Here is a 14,395-nt window from a genome sequence, read left to right as displayed (position 1 = left end):
ATTGCTAAAACCATAAGCAACAATCGTTTCAGTAACAGTTGTTTCAGAACACACGAATTAGGAGCAGGAGAAGGCCACTCGACTCCTCGAGGCTACTCTGCCATTTAATAAGTTCCTTGGCTGAACGGATTTCTCCACATTACCACCTACCCCCAATAACCTTTCATCCCCTTGCTCATCAAGAATCTATCCACCTCTGCCTTAAACATATTCAAAGACTGCTTCCACTGCCTTTTGAGGATATTTACCTAGTAAATCTATATAATGAAAAGCTGTGTATCTGTAGGGACCCTCATATATGTCTGTCCAATTTTCTTAGATTTCAGTCATCCACTGGGGTAGATTTTGACTTTGAATGATAGCATAAGATGGGTGGTAGTGAGCCAGTATCCCATTTTACATCTGTCCCCTTGACGTCAATGGAAATAAAAGTCAGAGGTATGCCAATTTGCTATCACCCATTTTACATTGTCACAGAACATCATAATTACCCCCTCTATCTTAATTGACAAGTGTTACAATTTTCAGGTCTGCCCAAGATATTCTCTTGCGTACAGTGATGCTCACCTCCTGCAAGTGGTCAGAGTGTTATCTGTTGAGGACTGTACCTGTACTGCCCAATATCTAATTGTGTGATCAGGGATATAGCAATAGGATTCCCTTGTGATTGGAACTGAATATTGTGTCTTTTGTATGTGCCCTTGTGTGTCTCTCCAATCTTTCCAAAGGCCAACTGAAACACAATAAGAACATTTTATTTCAAATTTCCAGCATCCGCAGTATTTTGCTTCTAAGAACATAATAAAAATAGGTGCAGCGGTAGGCCATACGGCCCCTTGAGTCTGTTCCGCGATTCAATAAAGATCATGGCTGATCTGATCTTGACTTCAACTCCGCTTTCCCATCTGTTTCCCATAACCCTCGACTCTCCTACAGTTCAAAAATAAGTCCATCTTAGCCTTGTATATTTTCAATGACTCAGCCTCCACACCTCTCTGAGGTAGAGAATTCCAAAGATTAATGACCCTCTGAGAACTCTGTCTTAAATGGGAGACAACTTATTCTGAGACTATGCCCCCTAGTTCTAGATTCCCCCACGAGGGGAAATATCCTTTATTTATTTATTTAGAGATACAGCACTGAAACAGGCCCTTCGGCCCACCGAGTCTGTGCCGACCAACAACCACCCATTTATACTAACCCTACACTAATCCCATATTCCCTACCACCTACCTACACTAGGGGCAATTTACAATTGCCAATTTACCTATCACCTGCAAGTCTTTGGCAGTGGGAGGAAACCGGAGCACCCGGCGAAAACCCACGCGCTCACAGGGAGAACTTGCAAACTCCACACAGGCAGTACCCAGAATTGAACCCAGGTCACTGGAGCTGTGAGACAGCAGTGCTAACCACTGCGCCACTGTGCCGCCCCTCTCAGCATTTACCCTTTTAATAAAAGCAAAATACTGCAGATGTTGGAAATCTGAAACAAAAACAAGAAACGCTGGAACCACTCAGCAGGTCTGGCAGCATCTGTGAAAAGAGAAGCAAAGTCAACATTTCGGGTCAGTGACCCGAAGAAGGGTCATTTACCCTTTTAAGGTCCCTTAGAATCTTATATTTTCATTCTTCTAAACTGTAATGAGTATAACCCCAACCAGCTCAACCTTTCCTCATAAGACACCGCTTTAACCCAGGAATCAACATGGTGAACCTTCTCCGAATGGCCTTCAATGCAAGTATATCCCTCCTTAAGTAAGGAGACCAAAACTGTACACAGTATTCTAGGTATGGTCTCACCAGTGTCCTGTACAGTTGTAACAAGACTTCCCCTACTTTATACCTCATCTCCCTTGCAAAAAAGGCCAACATTCCATTTGCCTTACTAATTACTCGCTGTAACTGCATGCTAACCTTTTCCGTTTTTTGTTCAAGGACACCCAGATCCCTCTGTACCACCGCATTCTGTAGTTTCTCTTCATTAAAGTACAATTTTGCTTTTCTATTCTACTTACCAAAGTGGATAACCTCACATCTTCCCACATATATGCCACCTGCCAAATTTTTGCCCACTCACTTAACCGATCCATGTCCCTTTACGGATTCTTTGGACTGGATTTTTGTTTTGGGTTGGGACTGCGCGTCGCACCAGCGTCAGACGCCCAATGCGATCTTTGTAGAGATGGCCAATTACTGGCCAGAGAGTGGGCCCAACATCCAATTAAGCACGGCAGGCGGGCTCCCAAGGCTGGAGGGCCAATAGGAGGCTCTCCAGCCATGGCACTTTGGCAGCCCCACTGTCAATGCAAATGAGAGAGAGAGAGAGAGAGAGAGAGAGAGAGAGAGAGAGAGAGTGCGCCTCACGATGGAGGTGCCCTCTGTAGAGAAGGTAAAGAAAATTTCAAATGAAAAAGGCCACAGCTGCCAGGCCATCACTGTGGAGGGGGTAATCATGTGGGGGTAGTCCCTAGCGGAATGGAGTGCTGGCCCCTCCCCATCTGGATTGCTGCCAGGAGGTTGCCTCCATCCCCTGACCGTGTTCCGGCCACCGCGGGAGGCCCAACTGCCGACTGGAAAATTACAGTCACCGTCTCCCCAGTGTCCTTAATGGGCCTTAATTGGCTACCCACGCTTGTGGGTGGGTAGCCATCACCTCCCCCACCCCCCCCACAACCATCTACTTTTAAAATGACCCGAGCTGGGAACATGCCAACAAACCAGCAATGCTGCTCTCAGAGGCCAATTTTCTAGCCCATCCACCTCCAGTCTCACCCCAGAAGCAAATCAAAAATTTTGCCCCTTGTCTCATCCTTACAACTTGCTTTCCCACATATCTTTGTATCGTCAGCAAATTTGGCTACAGCAGACTCGTTCCCTTCATCCATGTCACTAACATAGTAAATAGTTGAGCCCCAGCACTGATCCCTGTGGCACCCCATTACTTAAAGTTTGCCATGATGAAAATGATCCATTTATCTCAACTCTTTTCTGTTAGCTAGCCCATTCTCTATAATATATTACCCCCAACACCATGAGTGCTTATCTTGTGCAGTAACCTTTTATGTGGCACCTTATCAAATGACTTTAGGAAATCTGAAAACACTATGTATACTGGTTCCCCTTTGTCCACCCTGCTCGTTACATCCTCAAAGAACTCTAATAAACTTGTCAACCACAATTATCCTTTCATAAAACCTTGTATTAGGATTTTCTAAATGCCCTGCTACTACCTCCTTGATAATGGATTCTAGCATTTTCCCATTGACAGATATTAGGCTAACTGACCTATAGTTTCCTGCTTTCTGTCTCCCTCCTTTCTTAAATAGGGGCGTTATGTTTGCAGTTTTCAAACCGCTGGGACCGCTTCAGAATCTAGGAAATTTTGGAGGATTATAATCAATGCATCCGCTATCTCTATGATCGTTTATTTTAAGACGCTTGGATGCAGGCCATTATGTGCAGGGGACTCGTCATCCTTTAGTCCCATTCTTTCTTTCTTTCCAGTGTTTATTTCTCATCAACTTTCTAACTTCAGAAACTGTCCACATCCATGTTAGTTTCCAGCTCTGGGTTCCAGACCTACACCTTGCAGTCTTTTACTGAAACCTGACTGTTCATACGCCCCAGATGTCTTTTTCACTCTGGTGTTCCCAGCTAGGGGCAGAACTGTGATGCTGACTTCTTCCCTGGTTCATGATTCATCAGGTAGGCCTCTCTGGCAACCTCTTCCCTTACCTACCCCTGTGGTTTAAATCTCTTCAGCAATTCTCAAAATGATTGCAGACTATTCTGGCTAACGAGATCCTCACTGAATCAGGTTGGAATAGACTGTGAGTTGTTACATTCCATGGGCGGGGCCAGATTCCATCACGATGCTTTTTAAACCAGTGCAAACTCAATTTGTGCTGGATGTAATTTGCATTTGACATTCCTCGATCTTTTGCACTTGTTTGCCTGATTTTGGGAAAATTGCGCTTAAAAAAAAGCACAACCTAGTGGAAGCTCCAGGCCAATTCTTTTTTAGTTCTGTCGTCAGGGGATCTCTGTTAAAATCTTACCCTGGATAAAGTCATATTCTCGCCTGTTCATCGAAAGTGTGGGGAGGGGGAATTTGACTATTTGTTGCACTTACAACACATATATTTAATTTTATCCTCTACTTATTTCAAATGCTTTACATTTTAGGATTCCCCCCCCCCTCCTGGTCCCAATTACTGCTGCAATCTCTGATGATCAAATCTTAAGATTATTTGTACAGGGTAAAAAGCGATTGTATGTAAAAGCCTGGCCTGAAAACTAACTGACTTTAAACTCCAGAATTTACACTTCTGTAATTTATCACTGACCATCGGCTACTTTATGACATGTACAAATAGATTATAATTATGTTGCTTAAGGTTAATTTTACTCTCTAGAATGCAATCACACAGGTGAACAGATTGTGACCATGTTTGTAATTAAAAACTACAGGTGAATGGTAACCATAGGATGAAATTAAAAATGACAGGTATGTTCTTATGTGAATGGTTTCCTTCAAAATACAAGAGTATCCTTTATACGCTGCTGCTTTCATACGTAATAGAATTGACACTTTTGCATCCTTCTGAAACTACAATGCCTTTGAGACTTGAAAGAAACTGCAGTCTCCCCAGTGTCATCACATTCTTAAATCTGTGCCCTGCCACACACTTCTTTTAAGCCGTGTGCTCTCTGCTCATCATAATGGAAAGGAAGCTGCTGGGCAATACTACCAATCTGTTACAATACACCATGAAACCACAAGGACATTTTATGACATAAGAGGTACTTTAAACAAAAGGGACAGAGCCTTTACCAGTATAGGTACATTGGGCCCACTAATGATAATTACAGAATTCAAATGTATTTTGTGTTATGTTCTTTTGGAAGATTTACAAGTCACAGAATGAGAAGACCTTACAGCACAGGAGGCAGCCCACAACCCATCGTGCCTACACCAGCTCTTTGAAAGAGCAATCCAATCACTAGTGTGACCTCATTTTAAGCATGTGTTGAGTGTTGTGTCTGTAACTTTAAAAATACTGCTTTCGTTTTTCATCAGGTAATATATAGCTTTACGCACACCCATTAAAAGCAAGGCGGAAATTAGTCAATGATTCAGATGTTTCACACCCCATTTAAAACTGCTCTCGCATCAGGCAGCTTTCAATCATGTACTGAATTACTTCAATTAATTTATGAAAAAAAAACCCAGTTAAACACAAGTCCAACACAGGAAAACGTAGTGACAGAAAAGGGAGAGAAAGGGGAAGAGACACTAAAAAGTGCAGAAAAGAGAAGGGAGTGAGGTGTAGATTTACCAGAATGACATCTGGACTCCAAGGGTTAAATTGATTGTGTAGTGATCTGAGTGAAGAATCATCATGTCTGGCAGAGGTAAAGGAGGCAAAGGACTTGGCAAAGGCGGAGCAAAGCGACACCTCAAAGTGCTTCATGATAATATCCAGGGCATCACCAAACCAGCATCTGCCGCCTGGCTCGCTGTGGTGGGGTCAAGCGGATCTCAGGTTTGATCTATGAGGAGACTCGCGGGGAGCTGAAGGTTTTCCTGGAGAATGTGATCAGGGATGCGGTCACCTACACTGAGCATGCCAAAAGCAAGACAGTCACTGCCATGGATGTGGTGTACGCTCTGAAATGGCAGGACTGCAAACTCTATGGATTCAGCGGCTGAACAACTCTACCCTTTCCAGCAAACATACTCCAAGGGTTAAATTACAAGGAGAGATTATACAACTAGGTTACATTCCCTGGAATTTAGAAGGTTAAGGGGTGATTTGATCAAAGTTATCAAGACATTAAAGGAAACAGATAGGGTAGATAGGGATAAACTATTTCTGCTGGTTGGGGAGTCTAGGACTAGGGGGCATAGTCTAAAAAATTAGAGTCAACCCTTTTAAGAATGAAATTTAGAAACACTTCTGGTCATTAGCTAGTGCCAAACATGTCCTTGGCAAAGACAGTCCCAAACAGAGGCCTGAGCCCATAATTGGGCAGCAAGCCAGCCGCTGCTGAAGGCTTCTAGAGGCTCCTCCAAATTGTTGCCCAGCGGACATTCCCAGAGAAGAGTGAGGCATGATGTGCCAATAGGCCCCCTCCAATACATTTCCACATGCTTTCAATGCTTGCAGTGAGCCTTTTGTAGGCGCAGTATGCTGCCTAGCTCTCTCGAGGAAAGCCCCAAACATCCCAGAGTAAAGAGGGTGGAGATCAAGCAACATTGGTCTCTGCCCCTTTTCCTTTCCGTGCTGCACAAGCAATTGTACGTCACTTGGAGGTGGGAAGTGTGCAGGGGCTGTTGCCTTAAAATAGATTAAAATTTCGATAATACATGCTAAACTATAAAAATTATATTCTTTGGCCTCCTTGTCTCGAGAGACAATGGGTAAGCGCCTGGAGGTGGTCAGTGGTTTGTGCAGCAGCGCCTGGAGTGGCTATAAAGGCCAATTCTGGAGTGACAGGCTCTTCCACAGGTGCTGCAGATAAAATTGGTTGTCGGGGCAGTTACACAGTTGGCTCTCTCCTTGCGCTTCTGTCTTTTTTCCTGCCAACTAAGTCTCCGACTCGCCACGCTTTAGCCCCGCCTTTATGGTTGCCCGCCAGCTCTGGCGATCGCTGGCAACTGACTCCCATGACTTGTGATCAATGTCACAGGACTTCATGTCGCGTTTGCAGACGTCTTTAAAGCGGAGCCATGGACAGCCGGTGGGTCTGGTACCAGTGACGAGCTCGCAGTACAATGTGTCCTTGGGGATCCTGCCATCTTCCATGCGGCTCACATGGCCAAGCCATCTCAGGCGCCGCTGGCTTAGTAGGGTGTATATGCTGGGGATGTTGGCTGCCTCGAGGACTTCTGTGTTGGTAGTACGGTCCTGCCACCTGATGCCAAGGATTCTCCGGAGGCAGCGAAGATGGAATGAATTGAGACGTCGCTCTTGGCTGACGTACGTTGTCCAGGCCTCGCTGCCGTAGAGCAAGGTACTGAGGACACAGACTCGATACACTTGGACTTTTGTGTTCTGTGTCAGTGCGCCATTTTCCCACACTCTCTTGGCCAGTCTGGACATAGCAGAGGAAGCCTTTCCCATGCTCTTGTTTATAATTCTGCATCAAGAGACAGGTTACTGGTGATAGTTGAGCCTAGGTAGGTGAACTCTTGAACCACTTCCAGACTGTGGTCGCCGATATTGATAGATTGGGCATTTCTGACGTCCTGTCCCATGATGTTCGTTTTCTTGAGGCTGATGGTTAGGCCAAATTCATTGCAGACAGCCGCAAACCTGTCGATGAGTCTCTGCAGACAATCTACAGTGTGTGATGTTATTGCAGCGTCGTCAGCAAAGAGGAGTTCCCTTATGAGGACTTTCCGTACTTTGGTCTTCGCTTTTAGACGGGCAAGGTTGAAGAACCTGCCACCTGATCTTGTGTGGAGGAAAATTCCTTCTTCTGAGGACTTAAATGCATGTGAGAGCAGCAGGGAGAAGAAGATCCCAAACAGTGTAGGTGCAAGAGCACAGCCCTGTTTCACGCCACTCAGGATAGGAAAGGGCTCTGATGAGGCGCCGCTATGCTGAATTGTGCCTTTCATATTGTCATGGAATAAGGTGATGATACTTAGTAGCTTTGGTGGGCATCCAATCTTTTCTAGTAGTCTGAAGTGACCACTTCTGCTGACGAGGTCAAAGGCTTTGGTGAGATCAATGAAAGCAACATAGAGAGGCATCTGTTGTTCACGGCATTTCTCCTGTAGCTGGCGAAGGGAGAACAGCATGTCAATGGTGGATCTCTCTGCTCGAAAGCCACACTGTGCCTCAGGATAGACACGCTCAGCCAGCTTCTAGAGCCTGTTTAAAGCAACACGAGCGGAGACTTTCCCCACTATGCTGAGCAGGGAGATTCCACGGTAGTTGTTGCAGTCACCGCGGTCACCCTAGTTCTTATAGAGGGTGATGATATTGGCATCGCGCATGTCCTGTGGTACTGCTCCCTCATCCCAGCACAGGCAAAGCAGTTTGTGCAGAGCTGAAAGTATAGCAGGCTTGGCACTCTTGATGATTTCAGGGGTAATGCCGTCCTTCCCAGACGCTTTTCCGCTGGCTAGAAAATCAATGGCATCACGGAGTTCCGATTTTGTTGGCTGTAAAAATTATATTATAAAGATGATATAGAGGCATTGGAGAAAGGTGCAAAAGAGATTTACTCGGATGATAGCAGAAATGAGAGGTTATAACTATCAGAAAAGACTGAACTGGTTGGGCTCTTTTCTCTAGAAAAGAGAAGGCTGAGGGGTGACCTGATAGACGTCTTTAAGATTACAAAAGGGTTTGATAGAATAGACATGGAGAAGAAGTTTCCACTTCTGGGGGAGACCAGAACTCGAGGTCATAAATGTAAAATAGTCACTAATTAATCCAGTAGGGAATTTATGAGAAACATCTTTATGCAGAGTGGTTAGAATTTGGAACTCGCTACCACAGGGAGTAGCTGAAATGAACAGCATAGGTGCATTCAAGGGGAAGCTGAATAAACATGAGGGAGAAAGAATAGAATGGTATACTGATAGGGTTAGAAAAGTAGCAGGAGGAGGCACATGTGGAGCATAAACACTGGCATGGAACCATTGGACTAAATGGTGTGTTTGTGTACTCTCTGTCCTATGTGATCCTATGTAAATGTGCTGCTGCAGTTCGAAGGGCAACAAGATACACTACTTGTGTCCATGCTTTGGTATATGGTATAACTGTGACTCTCCTTTGCAAGTGGGTACAATCTAAAGTTCTATCTATCCACTATCAAAATCAATGATCTCCTCCAAACCTCCCAAGTGCAGGTTTCCCCCAAGTTATATTCCTAGAAGGTAAAAACAGATGAAACCATTTTCTGTTAAGAGTCTTGACTACAAGTTAACACATAGGGCTGAATTTTACAAGTGCGTCGCAGTTTGCGGCAGTGCACTCTAATGGTGGCATGCATCCCGCACGGATGTGCCGTCCCTGAGCCCCCACAATATTACGCACGGGGGCTCATTTAAATAGAGGAGGTGGTGTGGCCACCCCGATAACGTAAGGGGGCAGCTGCTGCGTCCCCAGCAACGGCGTCCGGCGCCACCGCGCAGGCGCCATTTTTGAAGGGCTTTAAGCCCTTCAGAAGCAATTTTAATATTTAATGTTATAGCATTGTGAAATTTTATTACATAAAAAGATTTGTGATGGAGGCCCTTCCCCAACCCCCCCAATGGTCATTTGTGACACTTAAGTCAGAAAAAAAAACTTTATTGCCTTCCTGAACTTCCCCCCCCAACCTTCTAACATTTGGCCTCCAACCCCTTCCCACCATTCACACAACTAACAACATTTTTTTTTCCCGCTCCCCCACCCCTCCTGCCCTGAAAATTTTATTCCTCCCCCCTCCCCACCAGGTTCACGCCTCAGAACTCCGTGCGGCGTTCCGAAGGCGCGCAAAGCACGAATGGTGGCCGTAATATCGGCATGGGATGGCCGCTGCCTGCAGGTGAGTTTATTTACATATGATTAATGTTACTTTGCATATGCTGATGAAGGGCCTGCTGCCAGGTGGTGGGGGGGGGGGGGGGGGGGGAGCCACACGGAGGTCCCCCTGCCGCCAGTAATATGCGGCAGGCCCTTCCCCCCCCCAGAATATTACCGGCCCCTGCATCGCGACTCGCGGCATCGAGGGGCTGGTAAAGTTCAGCCCATAGTCTGTCTGACAGTCACATGGGAGACCGGTTTGTATTTCAGATATAGAAAGATGAGGAAGCATTGTGATTATTTTAAGAGCAACTTGATTTCAGTTTCCATCTCAGGCATATCATCTAAGATTTCTTTTAATACTAGATGATGAAATGTTGAGCAATGGCAAGTGTGTCCAATATCCTCTGGGCTGACACTAGAGTTATCAGAAATTGCCGCTCTGCAGCTCACTGATTTAATGCAAATGAGAAAGGGGTTATTTTTGCAACAAAACAACAATAATTTGTATAGTACCTTTAACATCTAAAACATCCAAAGGTGCTTCATGCAATTGTTACCAAACAAAGTTGGACACCAAGCCACACAAGGTGACATTAGAAGAGGTGACCAAAAGCTTGGTCAAAGAGGTTTTAAGGAGCATCTTAAAGAAGGAAAAGAGGTAGGGAGACGGAGATGTTTAGGGAGGGAATTCCAGAGTTTAGGGGCGAGGCAGCTGAAGGCATGGCCACCAATGGTGAAGCAATTAAAATTAGGGATGCACAAGAGAACAGAAATGGATGAGTGCAGCAATCGCAACGGCTTGTTGGTAGGGCTGGAGAACGTTACAGAGATAGGGGGAGCGAGGCCATGGAGTGATTTGAAAACAAGGCTGAGAATTTTAAAATCAAGGCTTTGCCAGACTGGGAGCCAATGTAGGTCAGCAAGCACATGGATAGTGGGTGAATGAGTCTTGGTGCAAGTTAGGCTACCGGTAGCAGAGCTTTGGATGAGCTCAAGTTTATGCAGGGTAGAAGATGAAAAGCCAGCTATTAATGCATTGGAATTATTGAGTCTAGAGGAAACAAAGGCATAGATGAAGGTTTCAGCAGCAGATGAGCTGAGGCAGAAGCAGAATTGGGCGATGTTATAGAGGTGGAAGTAGACGGTCTTAGTGATGTAGCAAGTATATGGTCAGAAGCTCATCTTCTGATACAGCCTCAAACAATCGCCAAGGAGAGGAATGGAGCTGGTGCAAACTTCTGTTCATTCAATACTGGATGTGAATAAATCAGAAACAGTGGAGAGATCACGAAAGGTGGTGTGGGCAACTGTCCGATGTCCATTGGTCAGGCACCTAATAGTTAAAATCCACTCCCCCCTGCCCCCTCCCCCACTCCTGGGTATTAGTAGGGATTTTAAAATCTTTGAAAGCATACAGCATAGATTCATCAGGATAATGCTAGGGATGGGAAATTGTAGTCATGGGGGGGGGGGGGGGGGGGGGGAGGAGGAGACTTGATACACTGGTACACTGGAACTATACACACTGCAACAAAGAAGGGATTTAATGTATATTTTCAAAATTATGAGGGGATTTGATGGAGTCAAGAGGAAAAGACTGCTTCTTCTGATTTGGGGAGTCATTGATGAAGGATCTTCAAACTTCATTCAGACAGAAGAAATTTACTTATGTAGAGGGCTTGCCTTAACATGGAGAATAGCTCAGTCAGACTATTGCACATTTTAAGGGTAAACTGAATAAATATATGAAGCAGAGGAGAATCTGAGGGGAGAAGTGGGCATTGGGATTAGATTTGGATTGATCTAGTCAAGAGCCAGCACAGACACAATGGGCCAAATAGCCTCCTTTTCTGTGCTATAAACTTCTCTGTTGTCATGTTGAGTTACAGCAACAAGTACAGCAACTATTCCACCATTCAAATTTACCACTTCAGTTTTTCTATAAAACTTATTTCCATTACAGACTGTGCTGTCTGTGCCTATTTTCTGGATTATTAGCTAGCGGAGTTCATTCATTTAGAAAGCGATTAAAATTCTTCACAAACCTGCGTGGATCATCGGGATCACAGTTGGAGAGAAAGCTTGTAATGGCTTCAGCCACTTCTTTATTCGACAGGACGTCCCACAGTCCATCAGTGGCTAGAACCAGTACATCATTTGCTTTGTGATCATGCTCTGAGATGTCGTAAACTTGAACCTGTATACAGATCAATCGAAGGAACTTTCTTTTAATAAAAAACGATTTTCAAAAGCAGTGCAATTTTTTCATACCTGTGCAGAACACAAATTCTCCCACACCCACTTATTCATAAAAACAATCCTTTCAAAAATTCCCATGATCATCAACTGAAAATGATGAGGAGCAAAAAAGTCAACGGCCTAAACGAAAAAATTATAAGCACACTTTCAGTGGCGGAATACTGCATTTCATTCTTCTCGTTGTCAGAAAGTATTCCAAATATAAAAGATATTTTTTGCAATGTGCAATATTTTCATTTCTGTCTCAAATAATGTTGTCACCTGTCACCAGCAGTTAGGCTGCAGGCCTGAAGATGTAACACTGAGTACTTTTATTTAGGTTCCATCAATTTTTAGCAAACATTCTTTGAGGTCAACAGCCTTTTGCTGGATTCAGTATGGAAATCAGGCAGTTAACGTTCCCATGGCAACACTGACATTCTATCTCAAGTTTCATCTGCACTGGTCATAAACCATGCAAGGTAAGCCCATTTCTTTTTTGCAGAATTACACTTGAAGTGAATTACTCTGAGCAGGCAAGATGGGAAATTCTAATAAGTGGACCCAGCTACTGTAAAACCTTGTGTAGAAGTCACAACCTTACTCGAAAGTGCTATATAATTCGCATTAGATGCAAGAGCTACACTGATGCACATTGGAGGCCATTGTTTTTAGGTATAGAACTTAAAATGGTTCTTAAATGCTTGTTAGTTGAGCATTTGATCCTACCGCATTTATGTGTAGTAGAATGAAAAATCTGTAACAAAAATTTGATTGTGTTTGCAAGCAAGCAGCATGGCAAAGCTATTTATTAATTAGACACACTCAATTATGGTAGAATCCTCATTAAGAATGCAGGATTCTCTCAATATTCCCAGAGTCCATTTACCTCCCTCGATTCGGAGGTTACTGGCACAAGGGTATGGACCGTACAGGAAATAGAAAATATTCTTAATTTGCATCTGTGAAAGGAGATTAAGGGGACCGTAAGGTCAGCAACATTTGTTTAAAAACCGACAAGCTCGACCAAGCATGTTGCTTCAAAAACAGTGTCTTGTGCTTTTTAAAATTGTGAAATGCCTTATTTTGCACTAATTTACATATGCAAGGGACGCTTTAGTGAAATGTAGACTCCACATAAAATATCACAAAAGCGATGGTTTATATGCACCATGTGGACAGTAGTAAAACGGTCAGGGTGCATGGTTTTCAATCTCAAGAAGGTAGAATTCTAGTCCGACATGCTGTGATTGTTGATACCAATTCCACGACGATTATGCACAAACTAGAAAGGGAGAACTAAATGAAATATTCTGAAATCGTGGGGCCACTCAATCATTTAGTATTTTTATGCTTTCAGTCATCGGTGACTTTACAGCTCTGGGGTGTGAAGAGTTGAGACTAGCTAATACTGAATTATGGCATTCATTCCCCAGAACACAACTTCATTGAATATTTGCTGCTCGTTTGCATATGAAAATATGTATTAAGTTTGCATTCAATGCAGTAACTCAAGTGTTTAATTTAAAACTGTTTTGATTAGAATATACATTGATTAACTGCAGGATTGGACTGTAAACTAGTAACAATTTGCCAAGTAAAAGTACAGCCATGCTGATGTACTCCTACATACTGTTCATAGATACATGCCCCACTGAATCATATTCTCAGCTAGTGCAGTTCTTAAGTGAATAAATGTTAATTTAAAAAAAAAAATGCATTGCAAAAGGGTATGTAGTGGGATGCACAGTGTGGAAAAACTGAAAGATCTGCATTCAAATTCTGTTAACGTGTTCTTGATTTGTTTTATGATTGCTTTCTGAGAACATTTATCATTGCAGTGAACGTGGATTTAAACCTGATCTGTGAGGCCCCATGGCCTAATAAATCCAATAGGGAATTCTGGAGAAGCTTTTTTTTTTAAAAACCCAGAGACTGGTTAGAATGTGGAACATGGAGTGGTTGGGGCAAATAGCATAGCTGCATTTAAGGAGAAGCCAGATAAACCCATGAGAGAGAAAGGAATAGGAGGATATGCAGATAGGATGAGATGAAAAGGGGTGGGAGGAGGCTTGTATGCAGGATAAATGCTGGTATGGGCTAGTTGGACCGAATGGCCTGTTTCTGAGCAGCAGGACAGACCCACCAGAGGTTGCGGGACAGTGGTATATAATAGGGAGGGAGTTGCCCTGGGAGTCCTCAACACTGACTCCAGACCCCATGAAGTCTCATGGCATCAGGTGAAACATGGGCAAGGTAACAAAGAACAAAGAAAATTACAGCACAGGAACAGGCCCTCCAAGCCTGCGCCGATCCAGATCCTCTATCTAAACATGACGCCTATTTTCTAAGCGTCTGTATCTCTTTACTTCCTGCCCATTCATGTATCTGTCTAGATACATCTTAAAAGACGCTATCGTGCCTGCGTCTACCACCTCCGCTAGCAACGCGTTCCAGGCACCCACCACCCTCTGCGTAAAGAACTTTCCACGCATATCCCCCCTAAACTTTTCCCCTCTCACTTTGAACTCGTGACCCCTCGTAATTGAATCCCCCACTCTGGGAAAAAGTTTCTTGCTATCCACCCTGTCTATACCTCTCATGATTTTGTACACCTCAATCAG

General features: G+C 44.0%; 1 protein-coding gene across 1 annotated transcript in view; it reads right to left on the bottom strand.

Moving 5' to 3' along the window:
* The window catches only part of ppm1h (protein phosphatase, Mg2+/Mn2+ dependent, 1H), a 207,923-nt gene that overhangs the window by 1,483 nt on the left and 192,045 nt on the right, over positions 1 to 14,395 (bottom strand). The window contains exon 9 of the mRNA XM_068050351.1: positions 11,579 to 11,730. Within this exon, the coding sequence (XP_067906452.1) occupies positions 11,579 to 11,730 (152 nt within the window). The remainder of the gene's footprint in view (positions 1 to 11,578; positions 11,731 to 14,395) is intronic.

This window comes from Heterodontus francisci, chromosome 18, assembly GCF_036365525.1.
Source record: "Heterodontus francisci isolate sHetFra1 chromosome 18, sHetFra1.hap1, whole genome shotgun sequence".
NCBI classification, from domain to species: Eukaryota; Metazoa; Chordata; class Chondrichthyes; order Heterodontiformes; family Heterodontidae; genus Heterodontus; species Heterodontus francisci.
This window is presented reverse-complemented; position numbering and strand designations above follow the sequence as displayed.